Source organism: Diadema antillarum, unplaced genomic scaffold, assembly GCF_040938485.1.
Source record: "Diadema antillarum isolate AM-2024a unplaced genomic scaffold, OU_Dant_1.0 seq00000460_RagTag, whole genome shotgun sequence".
Lineage (NCBI taxonomy): Eukaryota > Metazoa > Echinodermata > Echinoidea > Diadematoida > Diadematidae > Diadema > Diadema antillarum.
Window position 1 is genome coordinate 490,001 of NW_027271431.1, and position 23,605 is coordinate 513,605.

The 23,605-nt window shown below is 36.9% G+C and overlaps 1 protein-coding gene across 1 annotated transcript in view; it reads right to left on the reverse strand.

Moving 5' to 3' along the window:
* Positions 1–23,605, reverse strand: part of LOC139733015 (gamma-aminobutyric acid receptor subunit beta-3-like) — a 78,622-nt gene that overhangs the window by 49,210 nt on the left and 5,807 nt on the right. Inside the window, exon 3 of the mRNA XM_071643858.1 lies at positions 9,442–9,509. Coding sequence (XP_071499959.1) covers positions 9,442–9,509 — 68 coding nt within the window. The remainder of the gene's footprint in view (positions 1–9,441; positions 9,510–23,605) is intronic.

Here is a 23,605-nt window from a genome sequence, read left to right on the forward strand (position 1 = left end):
CACACGCTTACACATACACTTACACTCACACAGTGACTTGAACTGACTCTGCTTTCCTGCCATATTAACTGAAATAAAGTGTGGCAACGGTAGAAGTGTCATCACAAGTACGTTTATATCATGAAATAAGAAAGTCATGGGATATCAAATATAGACGTTTGTTTAAGGATTTAATAAAAATGGTTCCTGAATTTTATGTAGTTTAGATATCTCATAATTCCCCGAAAAATCCTCATATATCTAAAACATTACTTCTGATTTTCTGTTGCATATAATGGTGATATTTTCTGGTACATTGTTCTTATATAATAGTAGTAGTAGTAGTAGTGGTAGTAGTAGTAGTGGTAATAATAATGATAATAATAATGATAGTAATGATAGCAATGATAATAATAATAATAATAATGATAATAATAATAATAATAATAATAATAATAATTATTATTATTATTATTATTATCATTATTATTGTTGTTGTTATTGTTATTATTATGGTTGTTGTTATCATTATTATTATCATCATTACTATCATTATCATTATTACTATTATTGATTGTTATGACGACAACAATAACAGTTATAATCATGATGATAATGATACTAATATAAAATGTAGCAATACATGTAGTTTATCACTGTTATGATGATGATGATGCTGATGGTGATGACTGTTATATCATTAATATCATCAGCAGCAGCAGCAGCAATATCAGTATTAGTTTTATCACGTCTGCTATGGCATGGATTCCCTTGAACTACGTTGATATATTCCCGGGTCTACAAAAAAAAAAAAACTCTTTCCTTCCAAATACAGTGTAATGGTTAGCCGTTCCTTCAAAGACTAGCACGTAGGCCTACATTGTCTATAACAGTCTCATAAAATAATGCCTGGTGTTCAAAGATGACAAAAATAATGTCAATCGATACTCATTTCAACGACACGGATATCACATCTTCGGTATCTTATACCTCTTGGTATACACAATATAAGTTTTTGAAAATTAGGTGTTGGAACCCCCCCCCCCCACCAAAAAAAAAAGAAGAAGTTTTGCCGTGACTTTTTCCTGGTATGACAAAACATCATTCAGGTGAATGCAGTTTTGTGTCTTTGCTTTGTCGTTTTTGTATTTTTAGAAATTCTAAGCCAAAGTCGCGAACATCTTGCAAATTTCTGTGTATCCAAGAAATAGTTTACAATCCTATCATGGGAATCACAAACATCTAACGCACATAATCTTATGAAATGAAGTATAATTGATTTATTGATTAAATTTATTTCTGTATTTAATTTTCATACATAAATGTAACAGAAATGTACAATTCTTCGTGATGATACAAAATGAAGACGAGAAGGTGTTATCTTATGCAGATGTAAACTTAGAAATTATATGTACGTGCCAATCAATAGACAAAATTGACTCTAGATATATAATAGAAATGTAGAAGACCATAGACATATTGATTAAAGCAAACGCTCGACGAGGATTATGGTCTCAGAAATATGTCAGTTAACTTTAAGATTTTACACGAAGGTCAACACACACACACCTCTCTCGTGCGTGTGTGTGTGTGTGTGTGTGTGTGTGTGTGCATCTCTTCCGTTGGAGCTATGGTGCTAATGCATTACATTGTATGCTGTGTAGTGAATAATGTGCACTTCTACACAAAACGTTATCTTACTGTCTATACCACGTGGTTCTTGGGATGTGTTCACGCCCACACATTTGTTATGTCGTGATGGTAAGATCTAGAGGAGAAGGTGGTGTACGGAAGGGGGGGGGATATAAGGCTGGGGGTGGCTGGATTTTCGGAAACGACTTCTATTCGCGCCGCCTCGACTAGCTAGTCAACAGTTGAGGTGAGGCGATCTGAATCTGGCATCGATTACGGAATATGGAGGTCAAGATCGAATTCGAACTACAGCTCATCGAGCTTCTACAGAGAGCGAATAGATCACGATCACTCGCCCTTCTACGGGAGTAATGGAATGATCAAGTAATAACAAGCAAAAACCTATTCACGTGACAATAATACCAGCTAGTCTCGTTACACGCCACCTCTTTTCACTCCCTGATCGTCGTATCTGTCAGTCACACTTAAGTGTGTACGCCCACACATACTGCATGAAATGATGATAATCACGTCTAATAATTTCTTAGTACGACATATATACAGTATCTTATATGTGTCTTCATTTGCAGCTAAAAAAAAATCCTCTCGTGACGAGATGTAATATCTGGATGTAAGTAGTCATGAATAATTCACTGGATGAACGTCACACGTATTCCGTGGTTCGGTCTGAAAGAGTTTCCATTAGCCCGTGAGCACATGCATCAGAACAGCAATGCATTGGCAGACAGTGATGGAATATACAGACTTGGGAAGTGAGAAATAACTTGTTTCAAATGACGTCACTCTGTTCGGTGATGATTCTATTCAAAAGACGTAGTTTTTACACGCCAGTTCTATGAATACTGAATGTTGACCCCATGTGAATAATCGTGAACTTGAATCGTTCATTTAAGTTTATGAATATACAAATCTTGTTTTGTTTTTGTCTTGTTCCTTTCTTGAAAACAAACTTTTAATAACCCTTAGTTCCCTCCTCCTACCTAATTAGTTCTTAGAAGAACAGAAAGAAAATAAAAGAGTCGAAGTTGGTAACCCCCTAACGAAACTTGGTTATGTCTCCCTCGTGCATGCCCTCCGCTGTGCCTCTTCGCACCGCGGTGTAAGATGTCGGTACAGGAACCGGCTGGTCTGAATGACCATGACGGGTACTCCAGGGCTACAAGGACTCAAGTGCCCTCTCCATCTCCGTCTTAAGCACCTTCTGTGTCTAACATTACCCCGGGGTCCCCCAGGCCCCGATCATTTCATAGGGTAAACAGGTACTTCACGGCGATCGTTCAGCGTCGTGTTCATCGTCTGCCCCGAGTCGCCTTCCCTCCTCTCACACGGCACATGACCGCTGCGCACGCTTGCAAGACAGCCACATGATGTGGAATCAACTATGAAACCCAATTATGAGAGATGAATGCGAGATAAATTTCATTGCCCAGGCCTATACTGCAACCCGAGTAAAGGGAGAATAAAGAAAACAACAAATATATGCAGAAGAACGAGTGTAGAACATATCAACTGGATAAGCCGCAACGCTTATTGTTATCCATCTATCATAATGTAATTCTCAATTAGTATTAGAATGCAACTGCAACAACGACAAAGTGAGTGAGAGAGATAGAATGTGTGTATGGGTGTGTGTGTGTGTGTGTGTTTGTGTACGTGTGTGGTCGTGTGTGTTTTATATAGTTACCTTTTGTTCGTTTGAAAACTATAACACGGGTCGCAAGTTTGTAACCTATGGGCAGGGCCTTGAAATGCGAACGTATTATCACACTGGCGTATCTACGGAATGCATGGAAAATTATGTATGCCATCAACAATGGCACCGGAGTATCAGTGTTCTAGATTCTGACCCGACATGGATAGAGCGCATTTCATATACGATTATTGCGTGTTACACAATCGTACAATATTATGTATATATCGACACGTCTCTTGAATACACTATTGCTCTTGTAATTACCGTTATATCTGAATATAGATTTCTCTCTGAGTCCCTTCCATATCAACGTCAAGCGCACGTATATGAATATAATTAATGCGTAAATGTGTGTGTGTCTGTTGGTATTAATGTATAACCGAATTAGATAAGGTGTCTCACTATCTTTGATAGCATAGTAGAAGTTGGGGTCATAATGTCACTATGTAGCTTGTCGGCCGTAGATGACTAAAAAATTCGGACAAATAGTCTAAAATTACGTCAACTACGTGACTCACCATTCTCCCACGCATGTGTTTTTGTGAAGGAACTATTTGCCCGACTTCTTCTGAACTATGCACAAGAACTTACAGACATTTTTTTTTTCGGGGGGGGGGGGGTAGGGTGAGGGTAAGAATAGTAAGAAACAAAATAAAAGATTCAAGGGAAAATATTCTCGGCTGCATACTTAACTGTTTTATTAAAGAATGAAGCGAGGTCTGAATTCATAACTGATAGAATTACTTTGGCAGCAAAGGTTACAATATAATAGTTATCAGCTTCGATACAAATGATGAACATTTCAAAAGCCACGACGAAACAGAAACCAAAAAGCTGAACGGCAAATGGGAAACAGACACCCTTTGTCCTTCTTTAAGTGAAATAATATTGCTCAGTTTTGACTCATACAATCGAATTCAGCAGACATGTCATGCACACCGATGTATTCTATGCAAATTAGGATGTTGGGCTCTTCAGAAATCTGCCGTCTTCTCCCGTTGCCATGGTAACGAAATATGAAAGAAACATACGTCTTCATTGATAAAATAGTAAAATGTAGAAGTGACTCAATATATCGCTTTAGAATTACTTGTTCAAATGCAATTAGCTTCCTATTTATTCAAGGTTGTGGGTATGATAAGAAATGAACCAGCACAAGGTTTTTTTTTTTGTATGTGTGTTTTTTTTGTTTTTTGTTTTTTAAGAGACGGATTAGAAAAGTAAATTCGAGTATGATAGGTATAAAACAAGGATATATTATATGATAATGTCAAAGAGGAGGAGTTACATTCAAAAATACATTAGTACATACAGTTTCTATTGATTTGTATGCTAAGCATACTTACTTGTCTATCATGGTGTTGCCTAGCAACTGTTCCATCTGGTATGACCATTACCATAAAAAATACATCTAAATTGTAATCAGTCAGTGTTAGAACTAAATGTACTTTATAGAGTCATTTGTGTAACTATTAAAGTCATCGGCATTTTGCCTTGATATAGAAATGGTCGTATTTTCTCAAACAGCATTTTCTACTAAGTTTTTGACATAGCAACTACCATGTTATAGAGAAGATAATATGAATTTGCAGAACTAAGATTTCGATGGCAAACAAAGTCTAACTTGAACAAACTCAGAAACGTCTATAATGTTTTTATATTGTTTCATTATAAATATATAGTTTATGGAAATTCAAATGTTACCATAGCAGTTACCATTTCTGAGCATTTCCATGAACATGAATTATTGCATTGTATGATTACAAATATATGTGTTTTTTTAATAATTTGTTACTATGACACCGGGAGAAGACGTCGGAATTCTGAGCGGTTCAATATACAAATCTGTACTTAGAATATATCAGTCTACATAGATGCCAAATTTGGCACTTTTATAGGCAAACCTTAACAATTCGGTCTGATCTGAATATGCCGCTGGACTATTTGTCTATCAAGGTTTGATTTTGATTTCAAGTGAGATCATCGCAATGCGCTTCCCTTTAAAATCCGTCTGCCGGTAAACCCATTGACTAATGGTTTCTAATGTGCACTATTCAGTGAGTGCATTTGTCAGTCAAATCAACAGCGATACTCATGTTGATAATTATTTCGGGAAGCTTCTCGAGCGGACGCCGGTGCTAGGCGCTCTTCAAGACAACTCCACAATTATCTATCACAGGCACCAAAAAGCCTTCCTCGTGGTGCGTTTCAGTGGAGTAGAAGGAAAAAAAGAAGACAAAAAGATCCGATCAATGGTACCGAATTTCATTTGAGAAACATAAGAAAACTTGTAGTGAAGGGAAATGAATCATTATGACAATCGCATTTTCTTTAGAACAAAATGAAACATGGTATATCTAGTGTATGATGACATATCATTATTTTTTATTCCGTTTTATTTTCGCAGGTTCACCCGTTCATATATTAAAGAACGTATTTTCATGATTGAATTACGCTGGAGAATGAAACCCACTTATTGAAGCGAATATATCGCAGGCATAATATGGGTTTTGAGCTTAATCTAACATTTTTGCGTGGTATAATGAAGGATCACAATAGCGAATACCTCTGTAACAACAGAATGATTACATCTACGACTCTGTTATCTACGTCCATATTATGGAAATGCTCTTGGAGATCCGCAGAATTGTGAATAAAACTCGACGTAAACCCTTCATGCATTGCTGTTCAACGTAAAGGTACCATTACAAACAAAAAATGTCATTATTACTTACAGATCGCAAAAAAGGATCATCAAGTGATATTATTTTTCATGGAGAACATAACATGAAACAAATGTTTTCGAGTTAATCCTTTGGTCCATTACCACTTTATCTTCCATTGTCTTCCCTAAAACAAGTTCAGTCGTTTTGGTGGTTTGTGGGACTTTGGAAGGCATACGAAAGAGTGTCTTGGCAAATTATTCCCTCATAATATCATTGTATAGGGAGGAGTAATCCTTATTTCATATACAATCGATCAAGTTCCAATCGTTGCCTACCCTCCAGCAAATCAAAACAAGGCCAGAGAAAAATTCTCCAAAGGGAAAGAAGCAACACAAAAAAAGAAAGACATTTAATGAAATAAGAATCATAAACAGAATAACAAAGTAAACGAATGAAATAGAAAACGCTCTTTGGTGTTATTTTAAGAAGCGAAATTCGCACTGCGTGAATATGCGCTCGCTTGAATTTTCAATCACGGTGGTCTTCTCCCGTGCTCTCCGCATTGATCAAGCAGATAGGAATAGCCACGCCATAATAACCCATTTCGCTGTTCCAGTTAAACTCTAGAGGGTATCAGGCCCTTGGCGATGTGCTATGTATCAACTCGAGCATCAATTACAAAAACAGCATGACCAGGTACTACTTTTCACGGGCCGCCTGTGGCACTGGCCTCGAAGTGTAACGACTGCGGTGCAGACTACCTTGCACCATTTCTCGGTTTACTCGCCATCTTCATTCGGCTATATACGCCGCCACCATTGTAATGAGGTTTCGAATTGTCATTCAACTGTTCTCAGGTCGTTTCACTATGTTCTTTTTTCCCCTCTTTACGATCACCAATGCGCATCCTTACAAGGATACTTTGCAGGATGCTCATTTATGTACTTGCCATTACGCGTTGTTAAGGCGGCGAGGGGGGGGGGGGGGGGGAATGACGACTCCAGGCTCCATTGAAATGATAACAGCGACTGTAGAGAAGGGTTGAATATGTTTCCATAATGAATTTCCAGTGTTCGTTATGATATGGCAACACGAGTGAAACGTGGGCAAATGAAATAACATATCGGACATCGTGTGTCACGCCATTACAGTTATCTTATCCTATCTGGGTTATTTTTTTTTCTTGGTCTTCATTCTTCTTCTTTCCCCAATCTATGTACCACTACCTCAACACATAATGAATCAACGATTCCAATCTTAATCAACCTTTCTCCCTCCCCGCCCCCTTTTAAATCTCGAGAGGATTTTTTCCCCTTCTTGATAGGGGATTGTGACAAGCGCGAAGCAAACAGCAAAGAAGTATCGGTGCTCGGAGCGGTGCACGGCGTTGATGCTCATTATCCGGGAGAGATAATACCCGGATTGTCGCTACCCCACCCCATCCCCCCCCCCTTTATATACACTCTTACCAAGTACTAATGATAGGTGAGAGAAATGACACACATATTTCCTTTATCTATTTCTACTATCTACAATTAAAATATATTTGTGATTGGCGCTCACATCGTGCCGATTAAAATTTACTCACAACATACCGAAAGATGAAAACAACAACAGCAGAGCTTTCTGCTATATATGATTTGGAATCCCCAATCTAAAATTGTTTGGCTCAATGCATATATCCAAAGAGAAGGGAAAACAGACAAGGATAGAGAAAGATGTACAGAAAGAGAGAGGGGGAGGGGAGAGAGGGCGACTGCAATATATTCGTCCACTCAATTGGATTTTTCCAAATTCTATCCAAAGTCGCTAATTATAGGACGAAAAAAAAAATTTGGGCAGTGGCAGAGAAGTTTGTCGGGAAGGAGTCAATATTACGATGTGTGCTGTCCACTATATGCATTTAGTTGGGGTAAATATTTGAGCGTACTTGAAATGAACAGAATACATGGAGGATTGGGCGCTTATTTACTGGAGTGCTTGTTTCCTAGTATATCAACACGGGGGACGTGATTAAATGTATGGCAGTTATTAATTTCCACAAAACCCTGTCATGATACAACTCCAAGGACCTATCCCAGGCTGTAGCTGAGCGTTCGAGGCAGGGCTGACGGTGGGAGCATATTTGCTTTTCATCTCCCAAGCTTGGGGTAAGCGGATATCCACTCCATCCAATAAACTTTCATAGTCGACTCGAGACAGGTAACAAACGATCATGATTTCAATCCTGAAATCTTCTCCAACCGTATAATGCGCAATGGAATCAACACAATATTCGTAATCGTAATTAAAATTTATAGGAAGATATCTTTTCTCTTACACTAATTTCATGGTAAATTTACACAGAGGTAAAAACAAAATCAAGTTTTAAATGACACTTAAGTATATCATACATAGTACAACTACTGCTAACGATGATGATGACAATAGTAATGGTAATTTCAATGAAAAAGAACAATAATGATAGAGCTTTCAAACTACTTACAGATAAGATGATGATTCATTTAGTTTCTTGTCTCTTTACAAATGTATACTCAATTCCTAACTCAGGTCATACTGTGACAAAACTACATGACGATTATGCCCGTAAATGACACAGAGTACACACGACTTCTTTCACGATGCTATTATGCCAGTTTGAATGGCACCTTCACACTCTCAGTGCACGTAGAGATGAGATATAACACATTATAAGACATGAATTTGACACAAAGAAACACACATGCTATAACACTTGCATGTCTACGATTAGCCAATTGTCAGTGCGAAGTCAATGATTGCGTAAATAGCACTGTGAGAAAATGCAGTATTGTCAAGTGTAAAAGTTCCAGACTTCCGACCCCGGGAGAAGCATTGGTGGACGGACTGACACGCAGGTAAGTTGTAAGTAGGTATTGATTGAGATTACCACTGGAGGGACAAAGTTCCGTCTTGAATACAGCAGCATACTCAGCCCTTACGAATCTAGAGTATTAACCCAATGAATTAATCTTCTTAACTTTGTTTTCTTTTGATTGGAAAAGACAGTAAAAACCAAAGATTATTTCTGTATCTCATTGCTATATAAAGACCTTCTAATGATTTCGGGTGAAAAATGATTTGTGCTCGTCCGATATCAGAAGTCCTCTTCACATTATCATAGTATATTACGGTCTAATTTAGCCCTATTTACTTGTCAAGTATATTGGTAGTAGTGTACACAATGCTTAGCTATTTCTCTTTCCCTAACTTCGCAAGGAAGCTATTTTGATATCTGGGTAAGGACGAGTGAAAAGGGGTAATTAAGCACATCATCAAAAGAACAACGAGTCAAATCCGGTCCATCAGAGCGCCATTCACTATACAACATTGCCCACCATCGCGTATTCTGCCATCAAACAATTCCAATGTAAAAGAGGACAACTACCTTACAGTAATTGTGAACCAAGATTACATATCTGAAAGACTCACCATATTCACCTCTGATATGCTGTTGATTGAAACTATGTCGATATCCATTCCAATATCGATCGGAGGGCCTGCATAGGAAGAAAGAGAGGGACTTGTTTTACAAACCGTGTTGTATTTTTCTGTCAGGAAATTCGACGGTAACAACGAAATAATGACATCAAACAATCGTCTCTTTTAACAAATACTCTTAGAATCTGAAAAAAAAAACCCGCGAGCTAATCTATTCATTCATTCATTCATTCATTCATTTATTGATTTATTCATTTATTTTTTTCCATGTCCAACAGACACATATGAATATTTTACAGAAATTGAATGCATAAATTACATCACAATACATGACAAAAGAGAGGTTTGCAGAATATTTTTAATTTTACCGGAAATGCTGGAAATGGAGAGGAATGGTAAATAGCAGAGCTTGTAGGATGCATTCCCTTACACGTAATACAACAAATTATATGATTGATACAATGTTTTACATACACTCCATTTTCGTCACAGACTACATTTCCCTTTTGACATTACTGCATTGCAAAGTGGTCTCGAAGGTGGACCCAAAGTCGACTGATAGGATTTCTAGTTAGGATCAAATTCTGAAAGAAAACATTTCGACGTTTCTGATGGATCTCATCAGACTCGGATAATCCTAAATCCCCAAAATAAATGATGGCAATTTAAGCAGGCAAGAGTGCTAATTTTGAGAGAAGGTACTCTGAAGTTATATCTTATTGATTATCCTATATTGTATTGTGTGTAGAACAAAGGTTCCATTAGAAAATCCATGACAACCAATAAACATACGAAAGGAGAGTAAGATCCAAGCTCTAATTGTTACACTCACTGACAACATTTATTCATTATAACGTCTAACTATCGTAGCTAGAGCTGACAGTTTTTGAAGTTTCTGTACGGTTTCACTTAGACCTTCATAAACATGAATAGATAGATAGAAAAGATTAGAAAACGGTGAAAACCAACTAGAGACGGAATACTAAATGAGACCATTTAATTCTTCAAAAAGTTGAGATTGTTATCAGCTTTTAAAGAGTACCTTTTCATGGAAACTCTGACAGAAAATGCGAAAAACTCATATCAAACGAATAGACCAAAAATGTAGAATCAACTCGACTGAGAAATCAATCCATGCGACCTTATAGTTGGTTTCTGTGATGAAAGCGTTACAATTAATATATTAATAATCAAAATTCCTTTTTTTTGTATAATCTTTCCATTTTTTGAGCACATAGGGACATTATGCACTATGTGTTATGCGCTATATAAGCACTGTCAATAATCAATATTATCATTATCAATTTCAGGCTCTTCAGAATCAAGTTTGGAGCCTTTTTCCACTTCGCCCTCTTACGCATCAAAAACGTATTAGACAGTCACGGGTGTAAGATCGTATAGGTGTGTGTTTGAGCGTAAATGCGTGTGTGTGTTTGTGTGTGTGTGTGTGTGTGTGTGTGTGTGTGTGTGTGTGTGTGTGGGTGGGTGGGTGTGTCAATCAGTACTCAAAGCACACAGACGATTAATTATGCAAGTCACATTCGATTCCGGAAAGCTCTGGGCTTATAGAGTGATAGTTTTTTTTTACAAAATGCAAAAGTTAGTTTCATAGTCAAACGGTGATCATACATAATCGTGTAATTTTGTGCCAAGTCCAAATTAAGATGGTTTTATATCATCATGCATTGTCCATTATTTCTATTGAAGTATATCAAACAACACAGAAAACAGTGAAAAAGTATCAACGTAGTATAGAAATAACACGAATATTAGAGCAGCACATTGACCAGAGCAAGACGTGTAAATTAACATGCAGGACAAATGAGAAGTATAGACGTAGAATAAACACAAATATAATATTGCTACATTACTACTACATATTAGCTCAAAATAGCAAAGCAAGATAACTGGCAGATTTGAACTTTACAAGGTATTAAATTGATCGTAACAATTGATAAATTGTTTATGAATAAACCATTAAATTACTTTAGGTACATGAATGCACGATAAAAAAGTATTAAAAAAAATAACGAATCAAATGCGTCATTCAACAAATTACTAATTCTATCACTAAGCCCAATAAGAAATAACGAGAATCAGCAACTCATTCAGAACACAATTCATGCACCTTAGGGTGCTTCATTTTTCCCATAGTCGTTTGTGCTGTTGACAATGCATGTCCAAACTTTTGGTTACAATCCACCTTCATGTCAAAGGCTTGAATAATCATTGCAGTCTTACACCACGCAGAGGCGTTATTTCTTTCTCCTAAGCTAAGGAAATGTCATACGTAGCTATTTGAAGGAAGACTTCCTTTGTGCACGACGTTATGCCCTCAAAAGAACACATATAGAGACGTACGATGATTCAGTTCTACACGGATGACTCTGGCGTGACCTGATCAAATTTTCCATTCACTTCATTACCTCCTACTCGGCCAAAGTTGCTCTATGGTACGAGCTTAGAGCCTTTCATCCACTCAACGTCCACAGTCTACCTCGGCCATAATTACACTGACCGCGTTTTTCGCCCACGGTGAAGAAAGAAACAGGAAAATGGACAAAAAGGGCCAAATATAACGCCCACTAAGCTCCTTTAAGAATAAAAATCAGGGGATAATCACGCACTGCTCGCATATTCCCCTATCTCCATAGAATTATTGCAAAATGCATATATTCGAGCCATGCAACTTAGTAATTTACCTACCTGAGGTCCACTGGCGAGAAGCTTGAACATGCCTCTTTATCATGTAGACTAGATTTTGGTATGTTCATTTTTTCCAGTTGCCTATGATAAGCCTTCACGCCTTCAAAAACTTCAGATTACAAGTGCCCGTATAAGAACTCACACTAGAAAAGAGATCATAATATTATTACCCCTGTGCTCCAATCACTACATTGGTTGCCCAATATATAATCACGAATTCTGTTTGAAATCTTCTTCTCATGTTACATTTTGTCAATAGCACTGCTCGTGACTATAACGTTTCTCATGATCAGCAATACACCCTTGTTAGGTGACTATGGTCATCTGACTCAATTTCATATGCTGTATCAAAAGTTCATACCCACTGGGGGATCGATCATTGTTCCTGCGGGTCCGTCACTTTGGAATAAATTGTATATATTAATATCCGGGAACCGCTTAATATTGATGCATTTAAAGTGAAAATAAAATCACATCTCTTTAAATTTGCATATAAGTAGTCGTTTTGAATTACATTTTGGTTGCTCGTTATGCATTGTTCCCTATTTGAACAGTTTCCATTTTCACTTCTTTTAAGCGTTTTGAGTGCTTCTCTGGATATAACGCTATAAAAATAATCATAACTATCATCATAATTGATGGATCCTAAAATCAAAATGTGTAAAACCCACTGGCGTTGGATTCTGCAAAGGGAGACATCGCATTGTAAAATTGTGTAGGAGTTCTTAAATTTGTTTAATCAGAAATTATTTTAAAAAAGATAATCTAAAAGAGCACAGTCACATACGTATAATCAATAACAGCTTTGGCTTTATAGCTCCTAGATTTGTTGCCTAACTTCATGCGGCAGTAAGACATCTTTGGTCTGAATTGAACCCTCTCTCCATCTCACCAGCCATAACCCATTTCTACTGTTTCTTTTGAACTTGAAAAATAGGTTATGGCTAGTTGAGATGATATTGTACTATAATGAACACACGCACATCCAGGTCAGATGCACAAACATGCAAGTGCAGCTTTGGTGTACCCCAATACAGTCGAATCAATCAATTTCTGTTACGGTCATTGTTCTCACAAGTGAGGCCGCAGAAAAAGTAGAAACATTATAACAGTCCTTCCCAGTATAACAAACATCACGCGAAACGTCTATATGATAATATATTACACATGTATGATATTATTTACTATATTTATTATTCTCGCAAGCTTTTGGCCTGTCCACAATTCTTTTCCAGTGATACCTCACTAAACTTGTTACATGACAAGTAAAATACTTGATTTAAAAATGACTTAAAAATCTCTCATATTTTGTTAGTTTCTTTGTTGTTTTACCTGCTTTAGTGACAAACACTTCAAATTAACACAAATTGAGTTACTAGTATCTTGTTTTATACGATCAAACTCCTTATAATTGTAATACATGTATGCGTGTGTGTTTATTTTGTGTGTATTTGTATTATTATTTTCTCTTCTTTTCAAGGTGAAGATGGTCCTACACAAAAATACACGATATTTCACTAAGTTCATATTTTTCTGCCCACTGTCTCTCATTTTGTCTGGAAATCCCGAATTCAGTGGAGGCTTTGATAGGGGGTAATGCCCTTCGGGCCGTAGGGACCGGTCGATACGACTGGGTTGTCTGAGGTAAGATATTGACTCCCTCCTAAAGTGACGGAGATACTGGAGGAACAAGAAGAGTACAGATAGTGACAAGTCATTTCCATTCTCCACTGACAAGCTTGCTTCAGGACAGTTTTCATGTGATCAGTGTCGGGAAAAAATAGAAAAAAGTGAGAATGTCTCTCTTTTCTCTCTCTGTCTATTCCTTTTTAAGTAAATATATTTTTCTTCCTCTCTTTTTCAGTTAACTGGCATTGTTCTGTTCGCGTCATTGCAACTAGCTGGTAGATCACACTTGAAATTTTGGTACATGTTTCTTCCTCTGCATCTCCTGTGGATCTAATTACAAAGTTTTATGAATGCTTGTAATCTGGCACCATTACAATCAATATTGATATCATAACAAATATTAATCTCTCAGCAGCGTGTGGTTTATTTTGTTCTCCTGTAATTGTATTTGAGAATTATTTGCTACATATCAAATATTATTGTCAATTTTTCTTTGGGTTGATCCTAAGTTGTATCCATGCTCCTTTTTTTCTTCACATTCGATATCTACTGAGACCTAGGCTTATCCCACCGAACTGTATCCCATCGTATTTTTGTCGTATTTTCACTTAGATTCAAATTTCGACAAAGTGACCACAACTTTGTATGATAGCTGGCAATATTGTATTGTACATCCAAGCTAAACACTATGTATCTAGTTTGTTAGATTTGATAATTCTTTATTGAGAAATATGAAAATAAACTGAAAATGAAACTGAAAGTCTTCTTTAGTGACACGTCATGAATGTGCGGTTTGTCATTGCTTGGCCAGGAATGCTTATGCACTCGTTTTGTGAACTCACCATATGATTTCAGCCTGCATCGAGCTTAACAAGCTGCCAAGATACTGCTTTCTTTCTATTCTGTTTTCTTCTCCTATTACTGTTTGTTTAAAACAGAGTCCGCGTGTCGCATATTGTTTCGACGCGATCACTTACATAACACGTACCGAAAAAAAGCCCGAGCATATTATCACAATTCTCCAGGGGTTTCCAATGAAAGAAACTTAACACTGACAACCTTCAGATTCCATTTCTACACTTAAATAAGTTTATTGAATTTTCTTCAGGATAGTCACGTCTGTGTATGGCGAGTGTTACCCACCTACAAGTGTGAGATATTTTTAAAATTTACCCTCCTGCCGAAAAAAAATAGATTGGAAAAGTAGTGCGTTCACATACTTCAACACCCATACTTAAATCCAAAAACAACCTTCCAGGTGAAAAAAAAATAAAATTCAGACAGACAGACAGACAGAAAAAAAGAAAGGGTGGGGAGAATTGCAGACGTAACTTTTGGCACCCGAAAGAGTGTTCGTCAAATGGGATTAGAAGAAAAGCGTGAAAAGAAAATATCTGTGAGGTGAAAATCGTCTCTGCAACGTATCCCCTATATCTGTACGGGGAGTCCGTTGGAGATACATCTCGCAAAGTGTATTGACTTAACACGTATGGCTTGCTCCCTGGTAAGACATTGGGGTCAATGGGTGAGAGGGGCAGTCTTTTGTAGTACAGTACAAGGACGAAGACAAGGACATTAATTATACGTCAAACGTTATATCATAATAGCAGTATATGTTCGTGATTGTGCATGGGGAAAAAAACGAATGGAACACCAAGTAGTTATGCAATTTCCTGAAATAACATGAACACCGATCTTGATTTCATTAAGTTACATCATCCAGAAATCTTCCCTTATATTTCTATACCTCTTAGAACCTTGTGTACCTCAAGATGCCGCAGGAAAAAGACAGTGCGACAAGTTTACGAAATTGCATTACATGTGACGACCAAGGTCAGTAGTAATGCGTCCGTTGCATTTGGACATGATTGAATTAGCACGATACATCCATCCCGCTGTTGGGAAAAACCACAACAACCAAACAGAAACCTTTTTAATGCTCAAAGTGCCAATTTATAAGAAACGGTTTATACGCACTCTTGACCTTAAACCGAACCAAACTGGGCCCCTATCGTCATCAACCCATATGCATGAATTTGGAGCAAACGCGTACTACTCAAGCCACTGCTTATCTAACGTTCGTTGTTAAAGGAGTCGTTTTGACTTCATATCTTGAGGGACAATATCTACCACTAAACCAATACGTTGCAGGAACATCGTTCTTTCTCGTAACAAAATTAGTTTCCCCATTTGTGCTAATCACTGTGGCGTTGTTTCCTCCTTCTCAAAAAATACATACTGACTGCATTTTTCACGGCTCAATGATTTTCATTCAGAAACTTGGGTTTCAAATAGAAGATAAAAGTATCAGGAACACTAAATCTTTAATGACTTTTCCTTTGTGTATTTTACTGCGAGGAGGAGTCACTTGATAAGTCAATTTCTCAAATCTTTGTTAATTCAATTAAAATTAATTATATTAATTTACTACCAAAAATACGAAAGTATTACCTAATGCAGTTACCACCTTTACAACGGGAGATCTGATAGAACCGTTGAAATACATCTTACTTTTATATGGTGTCACGTTCTTCCCTGCTGTTTTAGAATATCGATCAATTGAACATGAGTGTCTTACTTTCACGTGTATCTTATTAAATTTTTATCTTTGTCATAAATTCTTTCCACTCGTCCTTTAATGTTATTTCATGAAAGTGTTTGTTGACAGGTATTTTGTTTTGAAAAAGGCTACTGAGGTTAAATACATCAAATTTGTGCGTGATGGTGTCCAAGACCAACCCCCTGTTTTGCTTATTCCAGGATTGCTGAACTGATGAAACAATCTTTACTCATTATGTAGACGTCTCATACATTATACCTTAGTTTTGGAATGTGAATTTTGATCAAATAATCTACTCCTCAATCATTATGATGGGAGTGTCATTTGCGTTGTTTATTTTTCATTTGTAGGGTTTTAGATACCGAATTCAGTTATGTTATTTTATTGCGTCAGGGCCTCAAAATGGTTTCCACTTTGTTGGCTTGTTTTGCTTCAGGGCAAAGAAAAAAAAACCGAGGACTTTCTACTTGGACTTCCCTGTAAATCAGAATGCCCTGTTGGTATTGCTGAGTACGGTTATCCACCGTTTAGTTTTACTCCCTTTGTATGTATAGAATTATGTATGACTAATTTCTCTTTCCTTTGGTATCGGATTTTGTTTAATACGAAATATAAAACTCTGCAATCGTAGGTGTATATTTTTCCATAAGTTCCGAGTCAGTCAGATTATAAGTATAATCGTCCATGAGATAATTTTACACGATATAGTCTGTCTACATATCCTGTTCCATCACATTCACCATCACAATCTCTTCTGGGATAATACCAATACTTTTGCATTCCCAGAGCACTAGCAGAGACCATGTCTGAATTACCAGGATATTCACCCGCCCTCCTTCCCTCTATCGTACATGGACAAAGATGCTAATTGCGAGACATGTGACCAAAAATATTCACCTTTATCAAATTTGAAAGTCAGTAATAAAGTTTGATTCATTTCCGTCTTGATCACTGAAGAATAAGTCGTTCAATGCGCCTTATTACACCAAACAGAGTTCGCTGGACTTCAAAATTGCAGGTGGGGGTCTGATTTGGTGAAATTTGAATGATCAATGACTTAATGATACCATGATTATTTAATTGCAAAGGCAAATTCTAGCATCACTTTGGAGACATTACTTTCAACTCATCTCACTTTATAGCTGACTTTCAATACGAAGTCATATTGTCGTCATGCCAAAATTAGGTTTTTCCGAAAGTTCAACGTTAGTGATCGTGCATTCTGGTAGCGTGGCCTATTCTGTGCTGATGCAGTTAAATTCGAGAATTTGAAAAAAAGACATCTTTATATACTGCACACACAACCAAAATACCAGCGACTGTCACCTATCAATAAGACTAGAAATGTCCACTAGCTATGACGACTGGTACGCTTCCGCTAATTCGAGTCATTCACCCAAAGGGTCTGGATATAATGAGACGACAATTTCACATGATTAGCATGACACGGAAATGACTTGCTTTTAAGTTTGATGGCACAAGCCCAGAATATATTGAGTGGTTGTAAATACTTTTATTTAGCACATTAGAAATTATCATTGTTGTTGTTGTTGGTTGTTTTTTTTCAAATCATTTGGATAGCAAAATTGTTTTAAAGAGCAGTTATTTCGAAATGGCTCATTATTTTGTTTGTTATTGTTTTGTGTGTAACTGTTTGTCCGTCTGTCTCTTAGTGGGCTGCTAAACTTTTTATGCCAAACTTTTCGTGCAGCTTTGTTGCTATATTTAGTCAAATTTTGCATCGAGTTTTTAATACTAGAGGGGCCCACACTCTACAAGCATTGTCTTTTTAGTGGGTCCCTCCGTTTTTTTCACACAGTGCATATTGACAATTCTTTCATTTTCGTTACCTCTGCAACAATTGCAATGTATTGATACTGTTAGTTTTTCCCATTATTGTTGTTTTCTTTGTATGAATTTACATGCATTGTTTCTGTCACTCAAGAAAGTGAGATTTATGTTTGTATGACTTTATTGTGGAAAAACGAATAAATTCGAACTTGAACTTGAAATTTTACAAATTTCATGATTCCACTCGCTGTGAACTCTTGAGGCACAATATTTGTTGATATTTGAACAAATTTTCAGCAGCAAGGCCATAGCTGATCAAACATGTGCTACATCTCAAAAAGTTTCTAGCATCCTGGATCGTGTTTTGCTCGTCACCTTGTTCTCGAAAACGTATTGAAAGTTTCGTCATTTGGGCACGACCTTCTCAAGACGTGCCAAATGTTCGCAAAATCTTTGTGAAACCCCAAACATGTCCGTCAATTGATTTTGTACTTCTTGAAACATTCTCACGAACGCTTTGTACATGTTTGGGGGCAAATCCGCACCACGTGACGTTTGACCTATATACGTGCATGGCCAAGTTGTCCGACCTCATACTATTTCATCTCATTTATTAAGTTTTCCACAAATAACGATCGTAACGTACATCAGCATATCAAACAATAGGCCTTTCATGCTAGCACACACACACACACACACACACACACACACATTAAAAAAACCCGTATACAGAGAATAAACTTTTCAAAATAGTGTAAGTTACAGAATACACTTAAATCAGCCCGGAGTATGCCATTTTTTTAATAATCAATAGGAAGAGAATGTGTGGGAGAACATAAAGCAATAACATAATTCTTGTGGGGGTGGATCCTCAGAAAAGAATTAGATATACAAACGCACAAGCACACGCACCACGCACACACACACACACACATACACACGCACACTCCACGCACGCAAGTACACCTTGACAAGCATGTGTACACAAACCAATAAACAACAGTGTAAAATAACAGTGGGAGAAAGAAGAAAGAGAAGATGACAAATCTAACCTCAACTCAAGACAGCTTTGCTTTAAGGCATTTTCAGAATATGGAAATGACAGTGTAAGTTTAGCATTTTCACTTGACCTTTGACCTCCATGACCCAAATCTTTCCCTATTGTGCTGTGATGCATGCAAATATTACGCCCAAGTACATACGTTGAATGACTTTCAAGGTATGAAGCATATAGCGTAATTTCAGCATTACATAGAGTAATTCTAGCATTCAAACCTAAACTTTGACCCATGACCTTTGACTTATGACCCTAAACCTCACAAGATAATCATTTTCTGGTAATATGCACTGAGTTTCATTAAGATAGCATGAACCATTTCCAAGATACAGAGAAAAATAGTCACATTCTAGCGTTTTACTTGACATCGACCTTTTACCCCAGTTCAAAACTTTCCCTAGAGAATCTTTATATGACAATACATGTAGGGCCTATACACTATAGGTTTCCAGAAAATATCTTCATGTATTGCAGAGATACACGGGAGATACTTGTAGTGAAATACTAAAATTTAAGCTGACCTTCGACCTTTGACCTTCTACTGTCCAGGCACTTGAATCTGTTTATTCCATTGATCACGTCTCCCTTCACACTGTAAATCCACTCCGTGTTTGAACTTTACTTCCAAAGATGGGCTCAACAGAACAGAACTGCAGACGTTTTATTACAAACTGGTATACTAGATAAACAATGGCATAGAATTCTTACATGTCTAAAAGTATTCATATTGGTCACAATAATATACGCAAACGAGATAAAATGATGATGATGCTTTCGCCTCACACCACTCATGGAGAACTGCAGTCAAATTTGTACCAATTCTTCGAAAAGGGATCAAAGAGAATAGTCATATTCCAGCCCTACCATGAAATTGTTGTAATGATACACTAATTTAGCACTGCTAACCTTTAAGACGAAAATAATTCATGTTTCTGAATTGTCGACGAACTGGGTAAAAGCATGTTTCTTATATTTGCACCGCAAAATGCCAAGTGTGGTGAGGCAACCATTATTGTTAGTGTAAGTGGTGGCAATTGATATTACAGTTTTGTGAAAATACAGCTGAACCCTTACAATCCTTTACCTCTCCTATTATTATCATTCCTTTTTTAGAAGAAACCTCAGCCATTTTATTCGTCGTTTGATTATCTTTCTACTGTTAGATTTCACTGTATTGATACATAATCCCCTATAAGCATGGAGTGGTTATTCAATAATTCAATGATAAAGCAATGACTTCAGCAAAGTTGTGGGTGAGTTTACATCATTTCACGTCAAAAAAAAAACGAACGACGAGGACAATTTATAGATACAAACATTGTATTGCTATTGCGTTATCATGTGTATGTAAATGTTGTGTTTTGTTGGAAATGAAATAAAATGAAATAAAATTAAATGAAAGGTTCGTTTGTTTCTAAGTATAGACACGTTCATCCGCTTTACGATGGTCAACAAAATGTACATTAATCATATCTACTCCCAATACACGTATCTTCCTGTAAAATTATATCATGTAAACAAGTGGGAATAACAAAATACATGTGTGTGCTTGTGTATGCATTGTTTGTTTATTTCATTTGAATAGCAAAATTAGGTTTTTTTTTTTTTTTTTGTTCCTTGTTATAATGACATTACACTAAGACTATTTAATCAACATTCATTACGTCATGATTTTAGTTTACTAGTAATGCTTTGTGAGCCACTGCGTTGGCATAATGGATAAGACTCCTGACTCCCAATTGGAGGACTCAAATTCAAATCCAGTCCAGTGCTTACATCCTTGAACATTGGAAAATATGTTTTTACCCACAATCTTCATCTCGACCCAGGAGTATAAGCGTGCACCTAGCAACGCTGGGGTAATAATAATGGCAGGACCTCTGGTAGAGCAGTGTCAACACTGAAGAGGCTACCTTGGGTAAAGAAGATCTTATTATTATCATCGATATCATTCTACATGATTATTATGATCAATATGATTCCTATCGACGGAAAAAAAAATCTAGACGGATTCTATTAGATGTACGCCATACAAGGAGTGTGATACCCCTCCTTTTTTTCAAACCGCATCTTTCTGGGGACCGCCATGGCAGTTGGCATATTCAGGCTGACAAGATCGGCCAAGAATTTGTGACGCTTCGAATTCGGCTGCTCGCCTTTCACTCCAATATGCTGCATATTAATGTGTCGCATCATTTCAGCCGTATCCTTCCGTCTGTGAATAATAGGGACAGCAGATTTTCCTCTTCCGACGTTTCAAAGTTCATCTTTGACAGGGATAAGATGCATAGCGACCCCTCCAACATTTTCTCTTCCCCGATTGAAGGAGATGCAAAATAATAGAGAAAGAGCAGTAAGTCAACGACGCTTTTAATCGAGTCAAATTGAACGTGAATGGTAGATAAATTTCACCTGATGAATGGATTCTCCACATGCGTTCTGGCAGTGCAACATATAAGACGCTGTCATTGTAACTCGAATTGACAAGCTTAAGAGATTAAGCAAATGGACCATGCTATACCGCGTTGCAACAAACAGTACAGTTTTTTTTTTTCATATTCCTTTCGTCGAGAGGAATTTCCCCAAGGTAGTTGAGCCAGGTACAAAACAGTGAATATGAAGGTATTTGCTTCCTTCTTTTTTTTCTTCCCGATTATCCTTTTTTTGTTTGTGATTTGCGTGCCAATTGGAACGGAAACGAGATAGAAGTCCCTACATTTTCAAATTCATGCGGCGCGGTGGCAGTGTCACCACATTTAATTTTGTGATTGCGATTGCACGAAAGTGACTAATTTTTACAAGTTAATGTTTTATATTACAATGTGATGATGTCATCACTACACAAGTCCCACTATGACCTGCACAGAAATCATCCATCGTTGTTTTCCTTTTTTTTCAAGAAATAGAGAAGAATTTACCCCATCTTTTGTAGGGAATCGATGTGCAGTTATAACAACAAAGCATATAGGTCGCACTGAAAGAAAGGAGATTAATAGTTAACAAAGTGATCAGCCAAAACCACTCACTGAATGTATAGGTAAGTAAATGAATATATCCTAATTTGTATATTCATGTTATATGTCACAGATATTGTGCTTGTGCTGGTGGTTGTGTCTGTCTGCATGTAACTTTCTGTGTCTTGGTAAGTGTGTTCATAAACAAAAAAAAAAAAACAACAACGATATAACAGTTGCGAAGCGATTGGTCCATCGCTCTATCTGATTTTTGTGAGTGCATTGGCTTAACCTGATAAAACCGTAACACCGTTTTGAATGACGGTCCAGAAGGTCATAAAATACACATTAATGTTCGATTGTATAATCAATAACTTTGCACTGGGTGTGTAAATCAATTCGAACAAGCCGTAGTTGCATGTGGATTTCAGACTGAATGTCTGTAACTCTTATAAACATTACTGAATGTCGTATTAGCTTGAATGTGTGTCTGTGTTTGTCTGTGATTCTGTTAATTAGTGTGTCACAACAGACAGATAATCGTAACTGAAACACTGCGGTAGCAATTAATCTACCTTACATAAAATAGAAGTCCGATTTATCAAACATAGTTACGAAAAAGTGAAGCAATTAACATGATATTGTTCGTACAAATATACTATTATTATCGTCTTACTCGTGTTCCTGAGCTGCTTTCATATCCAATGTCTTCTCCTCCGAGATTACATGATAGTCATATCTCATTTCTTGTTTCTTCTTGGCCCCAAACTTTTTGCTAAAAATCCTGGAAGCTCCACATCTCTTCTTCTCTGCAACCATTCACTCCACTCCCATGAGAGGGATTATTGTGTTCTTCTCTTTCAAGTCATACTGCAGGAGAGCAGCTGGATAAAATTAGGGGCAAATGGAAAAGATGTTTGCACTGATCACGTAAAATCCATGCGCCTATTTTCTCCAGGGGTATGTTATACTTATACACTCATATACAGACGCACACAAACACACACATACACACACTTTATTATATCCTATGTATAATCATGAATTTATACAATTATGTATCAAATAGTATCAATTTGATCTAACCAAAGTATTTATTCTAATCTCATATTACATAATTAACTAGAATAGTTGTTTAAAACTGAAAGTTATAACTCTTCCTCTAAACGAAATATAAAACAATGCATGCATATTCATCAAGTATAATGCCGGAATTTCATTTACACCCCCCCCCCCCCCAAAAAAAAAGGCGAGATTCCCTTGAGTGAGTTTGATATTTTACAGTTCTTATGTTTTCTATATATTTTACCATGCTAAAAAATACTTGTAATGAATTTCATGTTCTTTTCTGCTGCTCTTTACAACAAGTCTTCTTTAATTCCCTTTTACTATGAAATAAATTCAAATTATATTTTTCTTTTAAGTTCTTTTTAATGTAATTCGCCCTAATCACCTTTA